Source organism: Strix uralensis, chromosome 4, assembly GCF_047716275.1.
Source record: "Strix uralensis isolate ZFMK-TIS-50842 chromosome 4, bStrUra1, whole genome shotgun sequence".
Lineage (NCBI taxonomy): Eukaryota > Metazoa > Chordata > Aves > Strigiformes > Strigidae > Strix > Strix uralensis.
The window spans coordinates 85,052,044-85,067,261 of NC_133975.1; the positions used below are offsets into that span (position 1 = coordinate 85,052,044).

Sequence of the window (15,218 nt, forward strand, 5' to 3'; positions counted from 1 at the left end):
GCTACGTCATACCAGTGGAAAATGTGTTTAATAATAGCTGTTTGAAACATGCCAATTTTCTTAAGTGACTTTGATTTTTGTACCTTGATCATTAATGATATGGTTGTCATTATAGCTTTCAAAAAAAGCCTTTGCTCTTGACTCGGAACAGAAATGTTTAAGAGTGTATCAGTTCCTGTTAATTGGTTTCAGTCACTTACTGCCAAGGGACAGATACTGGAAACTGAGGAGAATTACTTAGCTGTGATTTGCTTTTTCTTGAATGAGATGACCTGTGCCTTCAATGACTGAAATACAGTGACTTGGCAATTGACCTTTGCCGTTTGTCATTAGGAATTCTACAGGTTCCTTAATAGAAGCTGTTACAAACGGACTTGCATCCATTTGTAAATCTAGTTAATTGCAGTTTGAGTAAATTTGTTTTGTTGTGGTCTCTTTATTAAACCTTTGCTTTTATTTGCACAACAGATTGAATTGTTAACACTTGGCATTCCTTTTTTCCTATAAGGAGAGGAGGAAATAGAAATGCAAAGCAAGAAGGCAGCGTTTAGTGGTTCTAAGTACCTGGTACTGCAAGGAAGATAATTACATTAGCACTTCCCAGACAGTGCTTTTCCCTGTAGGAAATCAGTGAGGTATCAGAGGGGTATATGAGGCTAGGCAAGAAATTCATGGTCTACCCTATCCTGAATAGGAGGCAGCCCATGCCTTGAGTCCCTAGCTTAGAAAATGAAGTCATGCATTTACCCCATTATCCTGAACAAGCCTCTTAACCTTTCAGTAAGAGAAAAGGAAGCTGTGAATGCCTCCCTGCCTCCCAACGGTCTTGTGTAACTTATCTCTTTCTGGGCTTGTGAACCGAGTATTTCACATGCAAGGCAGCACAGCAGTTTGGTACTGAAAAGTGAATTGATAAAAGATTAGTTGACAAAGAGCTCTCTTCAGTTCTCCTTACATTCTCACTGTCATAGGGGCTTTGCAGGTCATCAGAGAAACTCAATTAGCCTTGCTGTAATCCAGTTGTGACATTTGAAATCTCAGCACTTGAGAAAAGGCATAATTGATAGAGTTGAGCAAAATGTTCCTTGGAATCTAGCTCCCCGCTGTGTCTGCTGGTGTACTACTTTAGTCGAAGTGTGTTAAGCAGGAGTTTGGCCTTGCAGATGACTCTCAGCCAGATGTCCAGAAACATCACCATTGCTGTCGCTAAGCTTGTCTTGATGTGGTAACTGGTTCTGCATTTCAGCAGTTAAATCTATGTGTCCATAGCATCATTGCTACCACGGCAAGACAACTGCGAAGCCATCATTGTGACTTCATCTCATAATGGAAAAGTGCCCTTGTGCACTCCCTAACCTCAGAGCAAGCTCCCATTCCTAGCTCAGTTTCTTCATCTCCTCCGAAGTACACTGTTCTCTTCTTCTATTTCTAGAGTCCCTGATTTTTCATACTATATCAAATAAAAATTACATAGAGCTTGGCTACCTGGACAGGCTCCCATGAGTTTATCTAGAGAGTGGATTGTATATGTAGTATGTTAGCTCCTTTGTGGTAGCTGACTATGGGGGTATGCAGTCCAGCAGTAAATGCGAGGTGTGCATGTGCCCTTTTTCTGTATGAATAGAACAGAGTTTGACAGCTGAAAGCAAAGTTGGGCCTCAGAAACTTGCTAGTTCATCTTGTTTAGTGGAGAGTGCTTAGGAAGACACAAACTGACCCTTTAAATAAAGATGCTGGCAGATAAATCTCTTTACTTCTGTAGGGGGAAGGTGGTTGGTGTGTCCTTCTAAATACAATAATTTTCTTATGGAAAAGCTTGTTGCCCCAGGAAATATTTTTGCAGTCTAATTCAAAGTAACTTGCAGGGAGCATGCTTAGCCCACGTAGGCAGAGGAACAATGTTAAGCTTCTTGTGATTAGTACAAGTAATGGCAAGGGCTCCAAAGAGCTTGCTTTTTCTGAAGCATCAAACAGGCAGTCTGTCATCTTGATTATTTCCTCTGGCTTCTCCAGTCACTAATGAAATGGGTAGTGAGTTTCCCACTGTTGCCTAGAAGGCTCTCACAGGTGGCTGGGGTTATCAGCTCCAATGGCAAAATCCAGCAACTACGGGCAGGAGTACTCTGCCAGCACTTTGGGGACCAACATCTGTTGCTCACCTATAACCAACCACATTTGAGTTTTGCCATGTTTCCTAAGCCTTGGGGGGGGTTCATTTGTTTGTTAGACCTCCTTCTTTGTAGACCAACAGTTCACCCAAAAAGCGGGGAGAAATTTATCTGAGGAGGGTGTTTCAAATTGAGTCTGAGGGAAGCAGGGCAACTTGTGTTGACCAGCTATAGTTTTGGGATTTTTACATTTTTTTTCTGAAATATTTCTTGTTAACAGGGAAGGTAGTATTTTATGTGTATTCATGTAAGTCATTTAAGCATATTTATTGACCGCTACTGGGAAACAACTGTTGTTGTCTAGAGCTGTGTGTTCCTACTGGATGTTGATCACGTTCTAAGCCAGACTTTGCCCTCGCTTCAGAGAGTAAAAGCAATAGCAGTTGAGTTACAGTAATACCTTATGGCAGGATAAGATTAATTTCAGCAGAACAGAAATCTCAAATCAAGTAGATGAAATGTGGAGAATTTAAGAGAAATTAAAATGTGTGCTAATTTGCAAACAAATTTACTGATAAAATGCCTGCTCATCTGTTAGCTGTGTATGTGCTAAGGCAACTGAATCCTTGAAATGTTAAAATGGCTTTAAGTTAAATTTCTAAACTGAGCTTTGAATAAAGCTTCCTTCTTTAAACAACTTATGTTTCAAGGTTTTAGTTAATATATCTCCAAAAAGAGGAGGTGGGGTTTTTTTTCTTCTGTTTCATTTTAAGCCTTGACTGTTGTATGCCACCTATAAAGCAGCTACCCATGGCCTGGGTGCAGCATATTTGGGCAAATGACCTTCACCTGCAAGAGGGGAAGGTCTCTGAGGAACACTTGTACAGTAACTATGGAGCAGCACATGGCTTCCTTTAAATGAGGTCTGGTTTTGGGCACTGCTGGGTGTCAGACCTGCTCATTGCCAGCTTCCCTTGGCTGGGCACCGCTCTGGCACACAGAGTCAGAGTTTGCTTTCCGTGGGGGGCTGGAGGGCTCCAGTTTCATAGCAGTGGGAAGCCCTGGCTTCCCTGGCCGTGCTGTGTGTGTGCAGCTGGGAGCTGAAACAGCCTCACACGTGCTCTTTGTGGGGCAGCTGGGGAATTCATTATGTGCTACTGAACACTTCGAATGTTTTGGCATTACTGCACTGTAAAGGAGGTGTTTTCAGTCAGCAAATTCTATAAATAGTGTTTTGTCTAGGAAACCATAATATTCAGCCTACTCAATTGCTTCATTTAAGCACTCACAACTTTCTCAGGCTGTTAAAAGTAGCTGTCATCTCTGTATCTTTGCATCTCAGTGAGATTTCTCCAGTTAGCTGCTTGAGTAACGAAGGTGGCTCTGTGCCTTTGAGAGGTGGCTCCCCACATGGATGCCCATGTGGTGCACCTCTGATATTGATGGAGTTGGTGGCTGGTGCCCACCAACTGGCTGTTGGGTGGGTGGTAAGGGCTTGAGTAGTGCCTTACAGCGTGCTCACTCGGACTTGGGGAAGATTCTAGTGATAGTCCGCATCTGCAGGCAGCCTCTGCAGTCAGCAGGTTAAAATAGTCTTTGAAAGAAGTCAACCTCTTAATTGAACAATTCACCAGCTGGATGCTGGTGTATAGAAACTATTAGGATAAAAGCACCTGGTAGTTAACTTCTGTCAGTGTGGAAAAGGGGAAAGAGTCTTGTTTAAGACTTTGAAGACTATAAAACCCTGCTTATAAAGATTTCAAGTGATCTGTCTCATCAGATTGCACATACATGTTCCTGGTCCAGTTATGTTTCAGGAGACTGGATCACGGAAGGAAAAAAGACTCCCTTGTGCCTGGATGTAGCTAAATTGTTCTTGGCTAGTGAGTACCCAAAACTTTCGGGGACTGATGGTCCACGTACTTTTTGAGAACTGTTGAAGAAGGCTGTTTCCCTATTTGCAGGATAAAAGTGTGCTGCTATGTCAGAATAGGTCAAGAGATGTTTCAGAGCAGTAGTTTTCAAATCACTCAAGGAACTAGTTTTGTCATGATTGGCTGAAAAAGAAGAAACTTTTTTAAAGCTTCAAATATTGAGAGTTGTGCATTTAATTTTAATTTTTATATAGACCAATGGCACATAAGAAATTTCACATCTTGAAGATGAAGTATATTTACACAGAGCAATATCTTACGAAAAAGCTGTAAGGGATTTGGCTGTCGTGCTCTGGTGGCTGGTTTTCTGAAGTGACAGGGATGATATCCTAGTTCTCTCCATAGTGAGAAATGGGGGTGAAATGCGAGATAAGCAACTATTCTTCTAATTATGTGTGTGAGTATTGCCCTTTTTATTTTCTAATGTACTTAACAATACAGTAATTTAGATCCAAAATGCTCAAGTTACATTAGATCTTTTTTCCTTCATCTTTCAGATTGCAAAGAAGACCCGAACCCCAACTTCAGGCCCAGTGATCACCAAGCTGATCTTTGCAAAACCAATCAATAGCAAAGCAGTTACAGGGCAGACCACTCAAGTGTCACCAGTCATTGCAGGTTGTACTACTTTGACTTGTTTTGCTTTACCTTTTTCTTAAAGGCTGTTCAAAGAGATGGTGATAGTAGAAATTTGTCTGTCTCGATTTTACTGTAGTTTCTGTTGAAGTACCTCAAGCAATTGAAAACAAAATATCAGCAGAAAATTTTGTGGATAGAAGCAGATAAATTCAGTTGTTGGTACCTTTACACTTTGCTTGTTTAGAATTATCTTTGGGACTGCAGAGTTTGATCATTTAGCTTTTACTGTAAGATGCTTTTACTGTCTGGATTTTGGGGAGGAGAAAAAAAATACCTCACAGCTAGAGAAAAGGCTACTTGATAAATACAAGGTATTTGTAGATGCATTCTATAAATACACAGGGCAAAAAGGAGGCACATGCTCTTGTATTACTTTAATCTGCTTATAGTTGGACTTAAATATAATAGATGCAAATAACAGGAAGAATGTTTGATTGAAAAAAGTGAATAAGGCTGTGTTGTTTCTGTTGCTCACCTACTTCAGAAATAAGCATCACAGAAGAGTCTAAGAAAGTAATTAGGGCACATAAGAAATGGTTTGTCTCTTTGGAAAACAAATCTATGTTTGTGTCCTTTTAAGAAAAGGAAAACAACAAACCAAAAAAAATTAAAGAAACTTGCATTGTAATCATTTTTTATTATGGAAGTGGGACTGATGGATTATTGCATTTATGCCAGTAACATCGGAGACATGTAAATTATCTCAAAAGGACAAATGTAGGAAACCAGAGGCATCTTCAGAGCTTTGAAGGATGTCTTCAACTGCTTCCAAATTGACCAACCCAAGTCGGCCTAAAATCTTTTCCACATATTTAAGCGAATTTGTTAAGCCTTTACAGAACTGGGACTTGAGCTGGTTTTAAAAAGAATGCAACTGTCTCCTGTATTCGGAAGTTTGATAGATACAAGTGAATGGCACGTAACTGAAACATAATCTCTTCCTTGAGTTGTCAGGCTGCCTGCACCCTGAAGCCTGACTCATGTTTTGTGTGAAAGATGGATTCCCCATCCCAGTCCCCAGTTTTTTCTCTTTCTTAAACATTTCCCTACCAAATGTACAGGCCCGTGAATAAGAAGATTGCTTCACTATGTTTATAAATATTTGAGTTAGCTGTTTGTGTTTTAAACAAAAAAAATTAAAAAATTAAAAAACTCAAAAACATTACAATCCCTGAAACGATCCACTTCAAGCTGCCATACATTTTCATCTGGCAACACGTGAAAACCAGTGATCAGTAAGGAGCCCCCAAAAAAAATAATACAAGAATTTTTAAGTTTGCTGCCTCCAGAATGAAGGGAAATGTCCAAATCCAAACATACCTACGTAATATTGACAAGCGGCTATGTTACAAAATAAACAAACTTCCAGCTTTTAAATCAATGTGTTGGAAAATCAGTAGTACCTGTCCCTAAGCCTGTGAGAGAAGAATCACAGGGAGGTGATGCTAATTGAGATGGAAATCTCTTTAAACATCTGCCTTTCTTCTTGCCATCCCAAACAGCCACTACAGCTTGACAGCTTTGAGAGGCTGGTACCACTTGGGGGAAAGTGTAACATTTGTGTGTTGTCTTTTGATCTTGTATGCCTGTTTTTATGAATCTGATAAAATATTTTTAATTGCTTGAGAATTTCTGCAAACTGAGGTGGAAGTTGTAAATTTGGAATACTTGTCAATACAAGCAGCCAGATTTCTGTTTAGGAAGCTGATGCTAAAGGGATGTAGTGAGAAAGGGAAAGCTGTCATCAAGGAAAAACAAACTCAAAGCCCTGAATACTGTAGATGGTAAAATTCCCAGAGACTCTGACATTTTTCAGGTTGCAATGTGCTTTAGCAGCTGCTCGCTGTTACTTAGGCTGCACAAAAGTGAAGGTAATTTTAGAGCGTGTAAGGAAGGCAGCTTTCCATGAGGATGATGCTTTTTCTTATTAGTTCCAGTTTCTTTAATTGTCATGCCACTAGTTGGTTTTGGATGGAAAAGTTATTCTGGTGTGTGTTTGTTTCTTATTTTGATAAATGTAGTACAAGAGAATGGATGACAGAAATGAGTCTGAGCCAAAGTGCAGCAGAGGAAAGCTCAGTGGTCAAGCACTCTTTGGAAAGAAACTTAGAAGTATGAAAAAAAAAAAAAAAAAAAAATCTGTTTTCCACTCTAGGAGTTTTGCAATATTCCTAAGACCAGTTTCATGATTTGGAGCTGCTGGTTTTGCTGTTTAACCTTTTTTGCTACTCTAAAAGCAGATAGTTTGAGGAGTTACACCACCCATATTGACATATATTCTGTTAGGCAGTGAAAAAAACCACCACCAACACAGAGGAAAAAAAACCCAAACAAACTTAGAGTTAAACATAGACAGACCAAAGACCTTTTTCTTAGTCACTGTAACACCGCTTGTTTCTGATGGCTGAGATTTTAAAAGGAAATAGTCCCCCACAGATGCTCAGTTTCTCTGTACATTGCAGCAGCCCAGGGAGTTCTTGGGAAACTGCGAGCTGGGTGTTTGTGCTCAGCGCAGGTGTATTGGAGTGCTGCATGCCTCAGGATGCTGTCCTGGCTTTAAAAAACTTTCAGCTGAATGTCATGGAATGCTCAACGTCTATTTTAGCTTTTTTAAGCCCAAGTCTTTTTGTTTGCAATGATGCCAATTATTTTCTTCTTTGTTGATAAATCTAACTTAAAGAATGCTGATGTCCTTCCTACCAGGTAATACACTCTCAGAAGTAGGGATCAATTGCAGGATATGCAGAGAAAACATTGCTTTAAAAGTTAATATAAACAAGAATAACTTGAGCTGATGGTATCTTCGTTTTGTAGGTAGGGTTCTTTCGCAGTCTGCTCCAGGAACACCACCAAAGACAATAACGATCTCTGAGAGTGGAGTCATTGGATCATCTCTGAGTACAACAACACAACAGACACCAAATAAAATAGCGATCTCACCACTCAAATCCCCTAATAAGGTAAGGACCTGATTCTAGCTGCAACCTTCTGTCCCTCCTGCACAGTGGTCTGAACGGAGCGCTCTCGGCCTTTGCTGCAAGCTGTCTATGATCCCACCAGTGCAGAGGCTCCACTGTGCATCGTGATGCTCTGCGGTAACGGCCTAAGCTAGATTTTTTCCAATTGGCTCCCTTACTGTGGTTTAAGTAAATAAGCATTACTGCATTAGTTTCCTATTCCTGCTATTTCTTGCCATTCCCTAAGTATCCATTCCGAGAGCGGCTGTTCTCTCTTAGCCAAGTGCTCAAACAGTATTTTTTTTAATGCCTTCATAAAATGTCATCAGGCTGTTTAATGAGGAGACCTCAATGATGTTAATAGGTCAGCACTTACTAACTGTTGCCTGCTACCGCATAGATAATTTAGTCTTCCCTAATGATGTCTGAAGTAAATGAGATTTGCAGTGGTCCTTGACAAATCCAGAGCTGGAGATTGGCACAGGAGGGCAATAAAAAGGTAACTCGTCCATCGTAAGCTGTGTTGCAGACGAGCGTCATGGTGATGCTTGTATTTTAGACTTCATAAAATTGTCTTGAGAAGAGAAATGTTGCTGGAGAAAGGAAGAGTCAAGGGGTGAGGCAAGATGCATAGTGCATGCAAACGAAGTATCGTGTATAAAAACTAGCATAAGAGTAAAGAATTCTCTTAGTTTGGCTGTGCTTTACGTATGTAATGTTATACAAATGGAGTGAAGGACTTGTGTTTGACAATTATTAGGAAAGCAACATGAGGAAGAAGTAAACAAAATATAAATCTAGAAGCAAAGCTAACAATGAGTGGGGTAAAAAGATTCCTTAGGCATCTTGAATTTACTGTAGATAAGTAATTCTAAATATCTTTTAAAAGCAAATAGTTTCAAAAATTGGGAGTTTTCTTAAAACATAACAAATGAAGTTTAGAACAAAAAGTAGAAAACCAACCCTGGGAAGGGTGTGACTATATATAGAATAGAGTATTCAAACACTGCACTTTGCAGAAATGTAGTCAGAAGACTGGATCTTTACAGGAATCTGGAAAGTAGATTTGAAAAATACTTTTGTTCTTGTACTTTGGCTGAATCAGTAGTATGAGGTGAGATTATTTTGTTGTGCCTTTCCACAGCTCTCCTTTAAAATTTCATTTTCTGATGAAATAGTCATGGTACCGATTATAAAGCTGTTACTCAGAAAATCCATCCTGACAATGCTCAGGCTTTGGTAGGCTAGTTTCCCTAAAAACAAACGGAAAAACCAAACCAAAAAACAGAAGCTGTGCTAGCTTTCTGCAGGGGCCTTTTGATGCTGGAAACCAGCAATGCCTTGAAGTTTCTACTGTGTCTATGTGCTGCTGTTGCACGTTGGACCCACGTGAGTTGTGATTAAATACAGCACCCTTGTTGACAGAAAGAACTCTTTGTACTGGTGGAGGACTGTTCTTTCATGAGGAGGAGAATGTATATGTACAGGGTCTTCTATCCTGCGCAGACATTTAAACTGCTTCTTTGTTTTGCCAAGCAGCTAACAGTGGTGTCAGTGGCCTCCCAGCCTCCCAACTCACCCCAGAAGACGGTGGGTGTCCCACTGAATGTAGCGTTAGGACAGCAGATCCTCACAGTGCAGCAGTCAGCACCCTCCTCCCCTGGGAAGGCTATAGTCAACCACACAACTGCCCAGGTACAGACTGACTTTCCTTTGTCTTCTAGCATGTCTCTGTCTCATCGCTTGAGGGAAACTGAAGTGTTGAACTGCAAATTGGCAGTGGTCAGTCCCAAGGTGTTCTTGTAGTAGTGCTTGCTTAAGAATTGACAAAAGCATTGCCCTGAGGAGCATGTGCTTCTTCAGTCAAGGGGTACAAGCCATTGTAACCCCATACACGAGGGCATGCTTTTAGAAAACAGCTTTCCAACCTGGAAAGCCCTACTTGGTCCAAGTTCTTGTCTCTGTATACTGAATCTCCCAAATCTGAAAGGCTCCCTCTGACACAAGGATGAGTTTTTTGGGTTGTTCTATCTCTTCTACCAGTGTTTCTGTGCCAGTGGCTAGGACTGCTTTCCAGGTGTTTCTGAGGATTGCAACAGTGGAGTTCATGTTCTTGTGGTAGAGGTCTGCATACGCAAGACACCGTGGTCTTGAGACCTACAGAATTAGAAATTACTACTTTCCTGTGTTCCATTTCTAGAAAAATATCAGGGTTTCTATAATAGCTTTGATAAATTTGCATTAATGAATATCAAGACAAAACTGACCATTCTTACAAACTAGTTTACTCTTTTGTAATCTTGGGTGAATCTTTTTCTATCTTGACGTCTGTTTTGGTAAACATGAAGGAGTGCGTATGAGTGTAAATAACCAGAGAGGATGTAATATAGCAGGGAGTGGACACGGTTGCATGTACAACAAGGAGACCAGAGACTTGGACAGATTTTGCCAGTCTCATCTTACTGATACAGGTGATAATTGGAATGCTGATACGGGGATGTGGACACCAGCATGATTTGAATATTTCTTTTTTTTTCATAGTAAAACTGGAAAAGTTAACCTTTAAACAACTGTTTCAAAAAGACAAGTCACTCTAACTCAAGCACCCTAAGTGACAAAACGGAGTTGGCTGTGTGGTATGCGTACTGAGTTCTGATCCAGAGCTATCTAACACAACACAAGGGTTTCACCTGTCTTCATTCAGATCAAGAACATGCCCTTAGAAGAGCCGTCACTTGAATTTTACAATTTTCCCAGTTGTCCTTGGATGGAAACCACTAATTTGTGTGTTAGCGGCAACTTTGCCCATGCTGGTGTCCCTGTGATAACACCTAGGCTGTGACTGTGCTTGCAGATAGTTCTTATTTTGAATCACTCCGGGTTGTTGATGTTTCAGTATATTTAAAAAAAAAATCCCAAGAAAACATCTTATTTTAAAAGCCTGAACTTATTTCTAATGAAATATGTACAAAGTGAGATTTCATTTGTGAGGTTGCTGAAAGCTGGGGAGATGGGAAAGTCTTCTAAGAAGCCACATCATACTATCAACCAAATATAATACTAAAACTTAATGCCAAGGACAATGATACGTTTAATATTGATTCTTAAATTAAAAATCCTGAGAATAAAAAGCTGAGCTCCAAAAGAAGTTAGATGGAAGGACAAAAAGGAGAAAGAAAACCAAGGTTTGAGTTTGCCAGCGAGACTGGAAAAGAGATCATTATCAAGCCAGTAGACTTATGGAAGTGTATAAATAAAATAAATACTTGCTTGTTACCAGTTTGTAGTTTGAGATAAATTGGAAATACGAAGTCCTGCAAATTCCAGATGTACCATTATTCCAGCTGTGAGGTAGCACAGGTCTGCCTAACTCCCTTTCTTTCCCCTTTTTGTTTTTTTTCCTAATAAATTTGTTTTGCTGCTTTTCATTGTTGTTGCTTCTTTAGTGTCTCAGCTTGTGCCCTCCTTCTTATATCTTTAGCTATCAGTTTATGGACTCTGTTCCGTTCCCTTCTCAAGGGCTGCGCAGTGATTTCTGTGTATTAATTGCAAAGTGTCTTAACAGGACATACCTCTACACACGGAGATAAATCATGCCACGGTCCAGCACAAACAGTTCTGCAAGTTCTTACCATGTGTTGTATTAGTAGGAATATTTCTAGGTTGGTTTGTTGATTGATTTTTTTGAATACAAACCGAGCAATGTTCTCTGTAGTCACCTGAAGTGGTTTTGACAGACATTGTATCTGGGGAGGTGGACTGAGTGACCCTACTCATGTAAATATTGGTTTACTCTGGTGTTTGGTATAGAGCATTGAAAATGGAACTGAGTTTGCTCTGAGCTGTTGAGAGGCATTTAATCTCTTTGCATCCGTTTTACTTTTGAAAGCAAAAATGGGAATAACTGACATGCTTTTCAAGGATATGAATGGATTAAAGAGTTGCTCACTGACAAATTGAGTAAACAAAACATGCTGATGTTCTTTCTGCCTTTGTACAAGTAACTTTGTGCCCTCTGTGTTGGCTTAACAGGGTGTGAAATCAGCAGTGCAGACCATTACTGTAGGAGGAGTGGGTACATCTCAATTTAAGACAATTATTCCCTTGGCAACTGCACCCAATGTTCAGCAGATTCAGGTACCTGGAAGCAAGTTCCATTATGTCAGACTTGTTACAGCCACAACAGCCAATAGTTCAACCCAATCAGCCAGTCAAAATCCCAGTACAAATACACAGCCTCTTCAACAGGGTAAGTGCTGGTGCTTAATGTACTGTCTGAAGTTTTTCGTGGGTTTTTTCATGTTTTTGTTTTGTAAGCATTAAAATGAATACATAAGAGATCTATCAAGACCGCCAGATGTGCTTGGTTTTGTGGTAGACTCCTATAAATTTCATATTCTATTGTTACTCTGGTTTGTATGTGGAAACTCTCCTAGTTATCAAATTGCTCTGTAGTGGAGTCTGAATCCTTGAAGCATTTGAGGTTGCTTTCCCCTAGTTTCCCAGTGTTGTGGGTGACATGTAGCAAGTCCCAGATCCTCTGTATGAAAAGTATGAAGCCAGGATAGCCCACCAACATATTGCCAAAACCCCTGCAACGTCAAGATCCTTCCATGTAAAATGCTTTAGGAGCACCAGATGTTTCTGTCCATGCTTTCCAAAGCTGTGATGGAATAAAAGATTTCAAACTAAGCTGTGGGGTTTGTATTCTCCTCTTGCCAAGGGAAATCCAGGTCCAGAGGAGCTGTGTACCCAAGATGGTTTTTAAGCCATTTCTGTGAAATGTGCACACAATCTTGTGCCAAGTACCTGTTTACAAAGGTGTTCTTTAGACATAAATGTTACGTGCTGTGAGTTTGGTCAGTTAATCTCAGTGCATAGTTACAGTATTAAGTACCTTTGCATTACGTGCATGTGAAAGTCTGGAGGACTCAACTGTGGGCTTTGAGGGAATAATGTGTGTTAATGCGATGTTGTTTCTCGATACTAGCGAAGCCAGTGGTGGTGAACGCGACCCCAGTGCGGATGTCTGTTCCCATAGTGCCAGCACAGACTGTGAAACAGGTGAGCTAAATGTGAAAGGCATATTCCTGACTTATTTTGACTGGATAGGGGAAAAAAAAGTCTGGTTTCAGCACTGTAATGAAATGTTCTAGTAATAAAAGTGCATTTAGAATCAACAAAACAATGATTTCATAAAAACCTCTTCTCTCTCCAGGTGGTGCCCAAACCGATTAACCCAACTTCCCAGATAGTTACTACTAGTCAGCCCCAACAAAGACTTATTATGCCAGCCACTCCACTGCCACAGATACAGCCCAACCTCACCAACCTCCCGCCGGGCACTGTGCTGGCACCAGCACCGGGTACAGGAAACGTTGGCTATGCAGTCCTTCCAGCTCAGTATGTCACACAGGTATGGTGTTAACCCAGAGATAAATAAGAAAGTAGAGCTGTTGTGGAACATACTGCTTTCCTCTTAAACGTTCGTGCTCACCACCTGTTACCTGACAATAAGGGGACACAGTTTCTTTCAGGGATCCTTGGCACAATGATGACAGCACTAAATTGTAGTTACAATTAAAACTTTATTTTCTTAACAGGATTTTTTGCTTAGCATAGCATAGAATTTATAACCAGAATAGCACAGGGTTTCTATAAGCAGAATCAGTGTAATACAATTTTATAAATAGCGTAGTACGTAATTTATAATACAACTTAACTTAGAATTTCTAATCACCTAGACCCTCTGAAGATCAGGTCAGATTCTTAATACATGGTTTGCTTTATCGATATAACAATCATAATCTAGACTCAAAAATCACATAAAAGTCTATGAGTCACTCTATCCTTGGGGGAAGCAGATGTCACTGGAGGCATCCTTGGCCATCAGGACATCACAGGTCTTGCTGTCCAGCAGCAGTTCTGGCCCAGGTTCCTCACTTAGAACTTGTAACTGGTTGATTGTACAGACTGTGTACAATGTGTGCTGTTACACTTCCCCGTTCTGTGACAGGGTCATCGCCACCACCTGGTTATCTGGGTGCCTCAGACCTCCATGGACAGTAAGGAATCGGCCTGGTGCCCAGGAATCTTGAGGCCAGTAGTGAGGGGAAGAAATCTGTTTGGTTTGTCTACTTCAGGTTCACAGGACCTTCGTGGCCAGATAATGAGGAGAAAGGGAATGAATATGCAACCGCTCGGTCACAGAGAATGGTGCTGGCATTATAAAATGGTGTTCGTTATGCTAACCACATTACCAGCAGTCAGGAGCAGGGGGTACTGGTCACACCAACCCAGGTCTAGGGATTAGGTTTTTTGCTCTTTGCCAAGATCTGACCAACATTCAGAATGAAAAGGAAAATAAATGAAACATTCTGTTGAAGGCTGACCAGCCAGTCTGTACAAACAAGGACTCTGTCAGCTCATGGCATTACTGGTACCTCATTTTGGGTTCCCTTCTGGTTTTGTCACAGCTGCAGTTTAACCCTGAAGACTCTTGCTGTGTCCTTCCAGTCCACTTTCACAAATCTTACCTTAAACTAAATAATACCATTTGTTGGACCTCTTCTCAGAGGTTTTCTTCCGAACCCAATCTGTCCCCTTTGGCCTGGTCCCAGTAGGTCCATATCTTGTTATGTACCAATCTGTCTTCAGAAACTGTCCCAGCGGGAGCAAATGGCTGTGTATGGGTAATACAAAAGAAGGGAGCCCAAAACAGTGTCATTTAGCAGGTTTTTAGGAGGTTTTGGTTTTTTAATGTGAAAAACAAACCGTGGGGTCCAGATATGCAGAGAAGTTGAAATGGAAATCATTTCACTTGCTTTTATTTGATTCCATATTAAGTGGCTTGTATATTAAGGAAGTCACTAAAGTAATTTCTGCAGGAAGCAATCCTGCTCTATTAGGGGCAGGTTTGCTTAGGAAAAGAAGCGGGAAAATGACCATGTTTTTAGGAGCTGGAACAGTTTGTACTCTGAACACTTGTGTGTAGTCTGTTATCTGTATGGCTGTAGGAACTGTAATAGAGAACAAAAAGACCTTCTAAAATAATTTTTTTATGCTAAGTGTGGAGACAGGAGGTTGCCACCTGGTCCAAGTTCTATAAATGTCTAAAACTGTGCAAGCATATTATTTTTATAACAATATCTGGAAAACTAATTGAAGAAACCTAGCTACACCTCCTCTTGTATATACTTTAATCTATTTTGTTACACATTAACGTTTTTGTTTTGTTAGCTACAACAATCATCATATGTATCTATAGCAAGCAACACTGGCTTTACAGGGACATCTAGTATCCAGTCACAAGCACGACTGCCATTCAACGGGTGAGTGTTTTGCAAAGAAAAACCAAAAAAACCTGTATAGGCTGCTGAATTAACATCTGTCAGACCCATTATAAGGAAGAGTGGGAGCTTAGGTATTGGAGTTTGGTTTGGGGGATATTCCAAGAAAATCTAGTATACTGTGGTATGGTTATTACCTCTGACTAAAGGACATGGATCTGTCTGACAATTGAGGTGGTCTCATCATCAGAGCTGTGTTTTCCTTTCTGTTTTTTAAACTCATGTAGCAGG

The 15,218-nt window shown here is 40.5% G+C and overlaps 1 protein-coding gene across 6 annotated transcripts in view; it reads left to right on the forward strand.

Moving 5' to 3' along the window:
- The window catches only part of LIN54 (lin-54 DREAM MuvB core complex component), a 41,333-nt gene that overhangs the window by 17,893 nt on the left and 8,222 nt on the right, over positions 1–15,218 (forward strand). For 5 of the 6 annotated variants that reach the window (XM_074867566.1, XM_074867570.1, XM_074867567.1 and 2 more), the window contains exons 3-9: positions 4,540–4,660; positions 7,496–7,641; positions 9,178–9,333; positions 11,671–11,887; positions 12,629–12,702; positions 12,857–13,054; positions 14,878–14,969. In XM_074867566.1, the coding sequence (XP_074723667.1) occupies positions 4,540–4,660; positions 7,496–7,641; positions 9,178–9,333; positions 11,671–11,887; positions 12,629–12,702; positions 12,857–13,054; positions 14,878–14,969 (1,004 nt within the window). The remainder of the gene's footprint in view (positions 1–4,539; positions 4,661–7,495; positions 7,642–9,177; positions 9,334–11,670; positions 11,888–12,628; positions 12,703–12,856; positions 13,055–14,877; positions 14,970–15,218) is intronic. The other variant, XM_074867571.1, reaches the window with a different exon arrangement.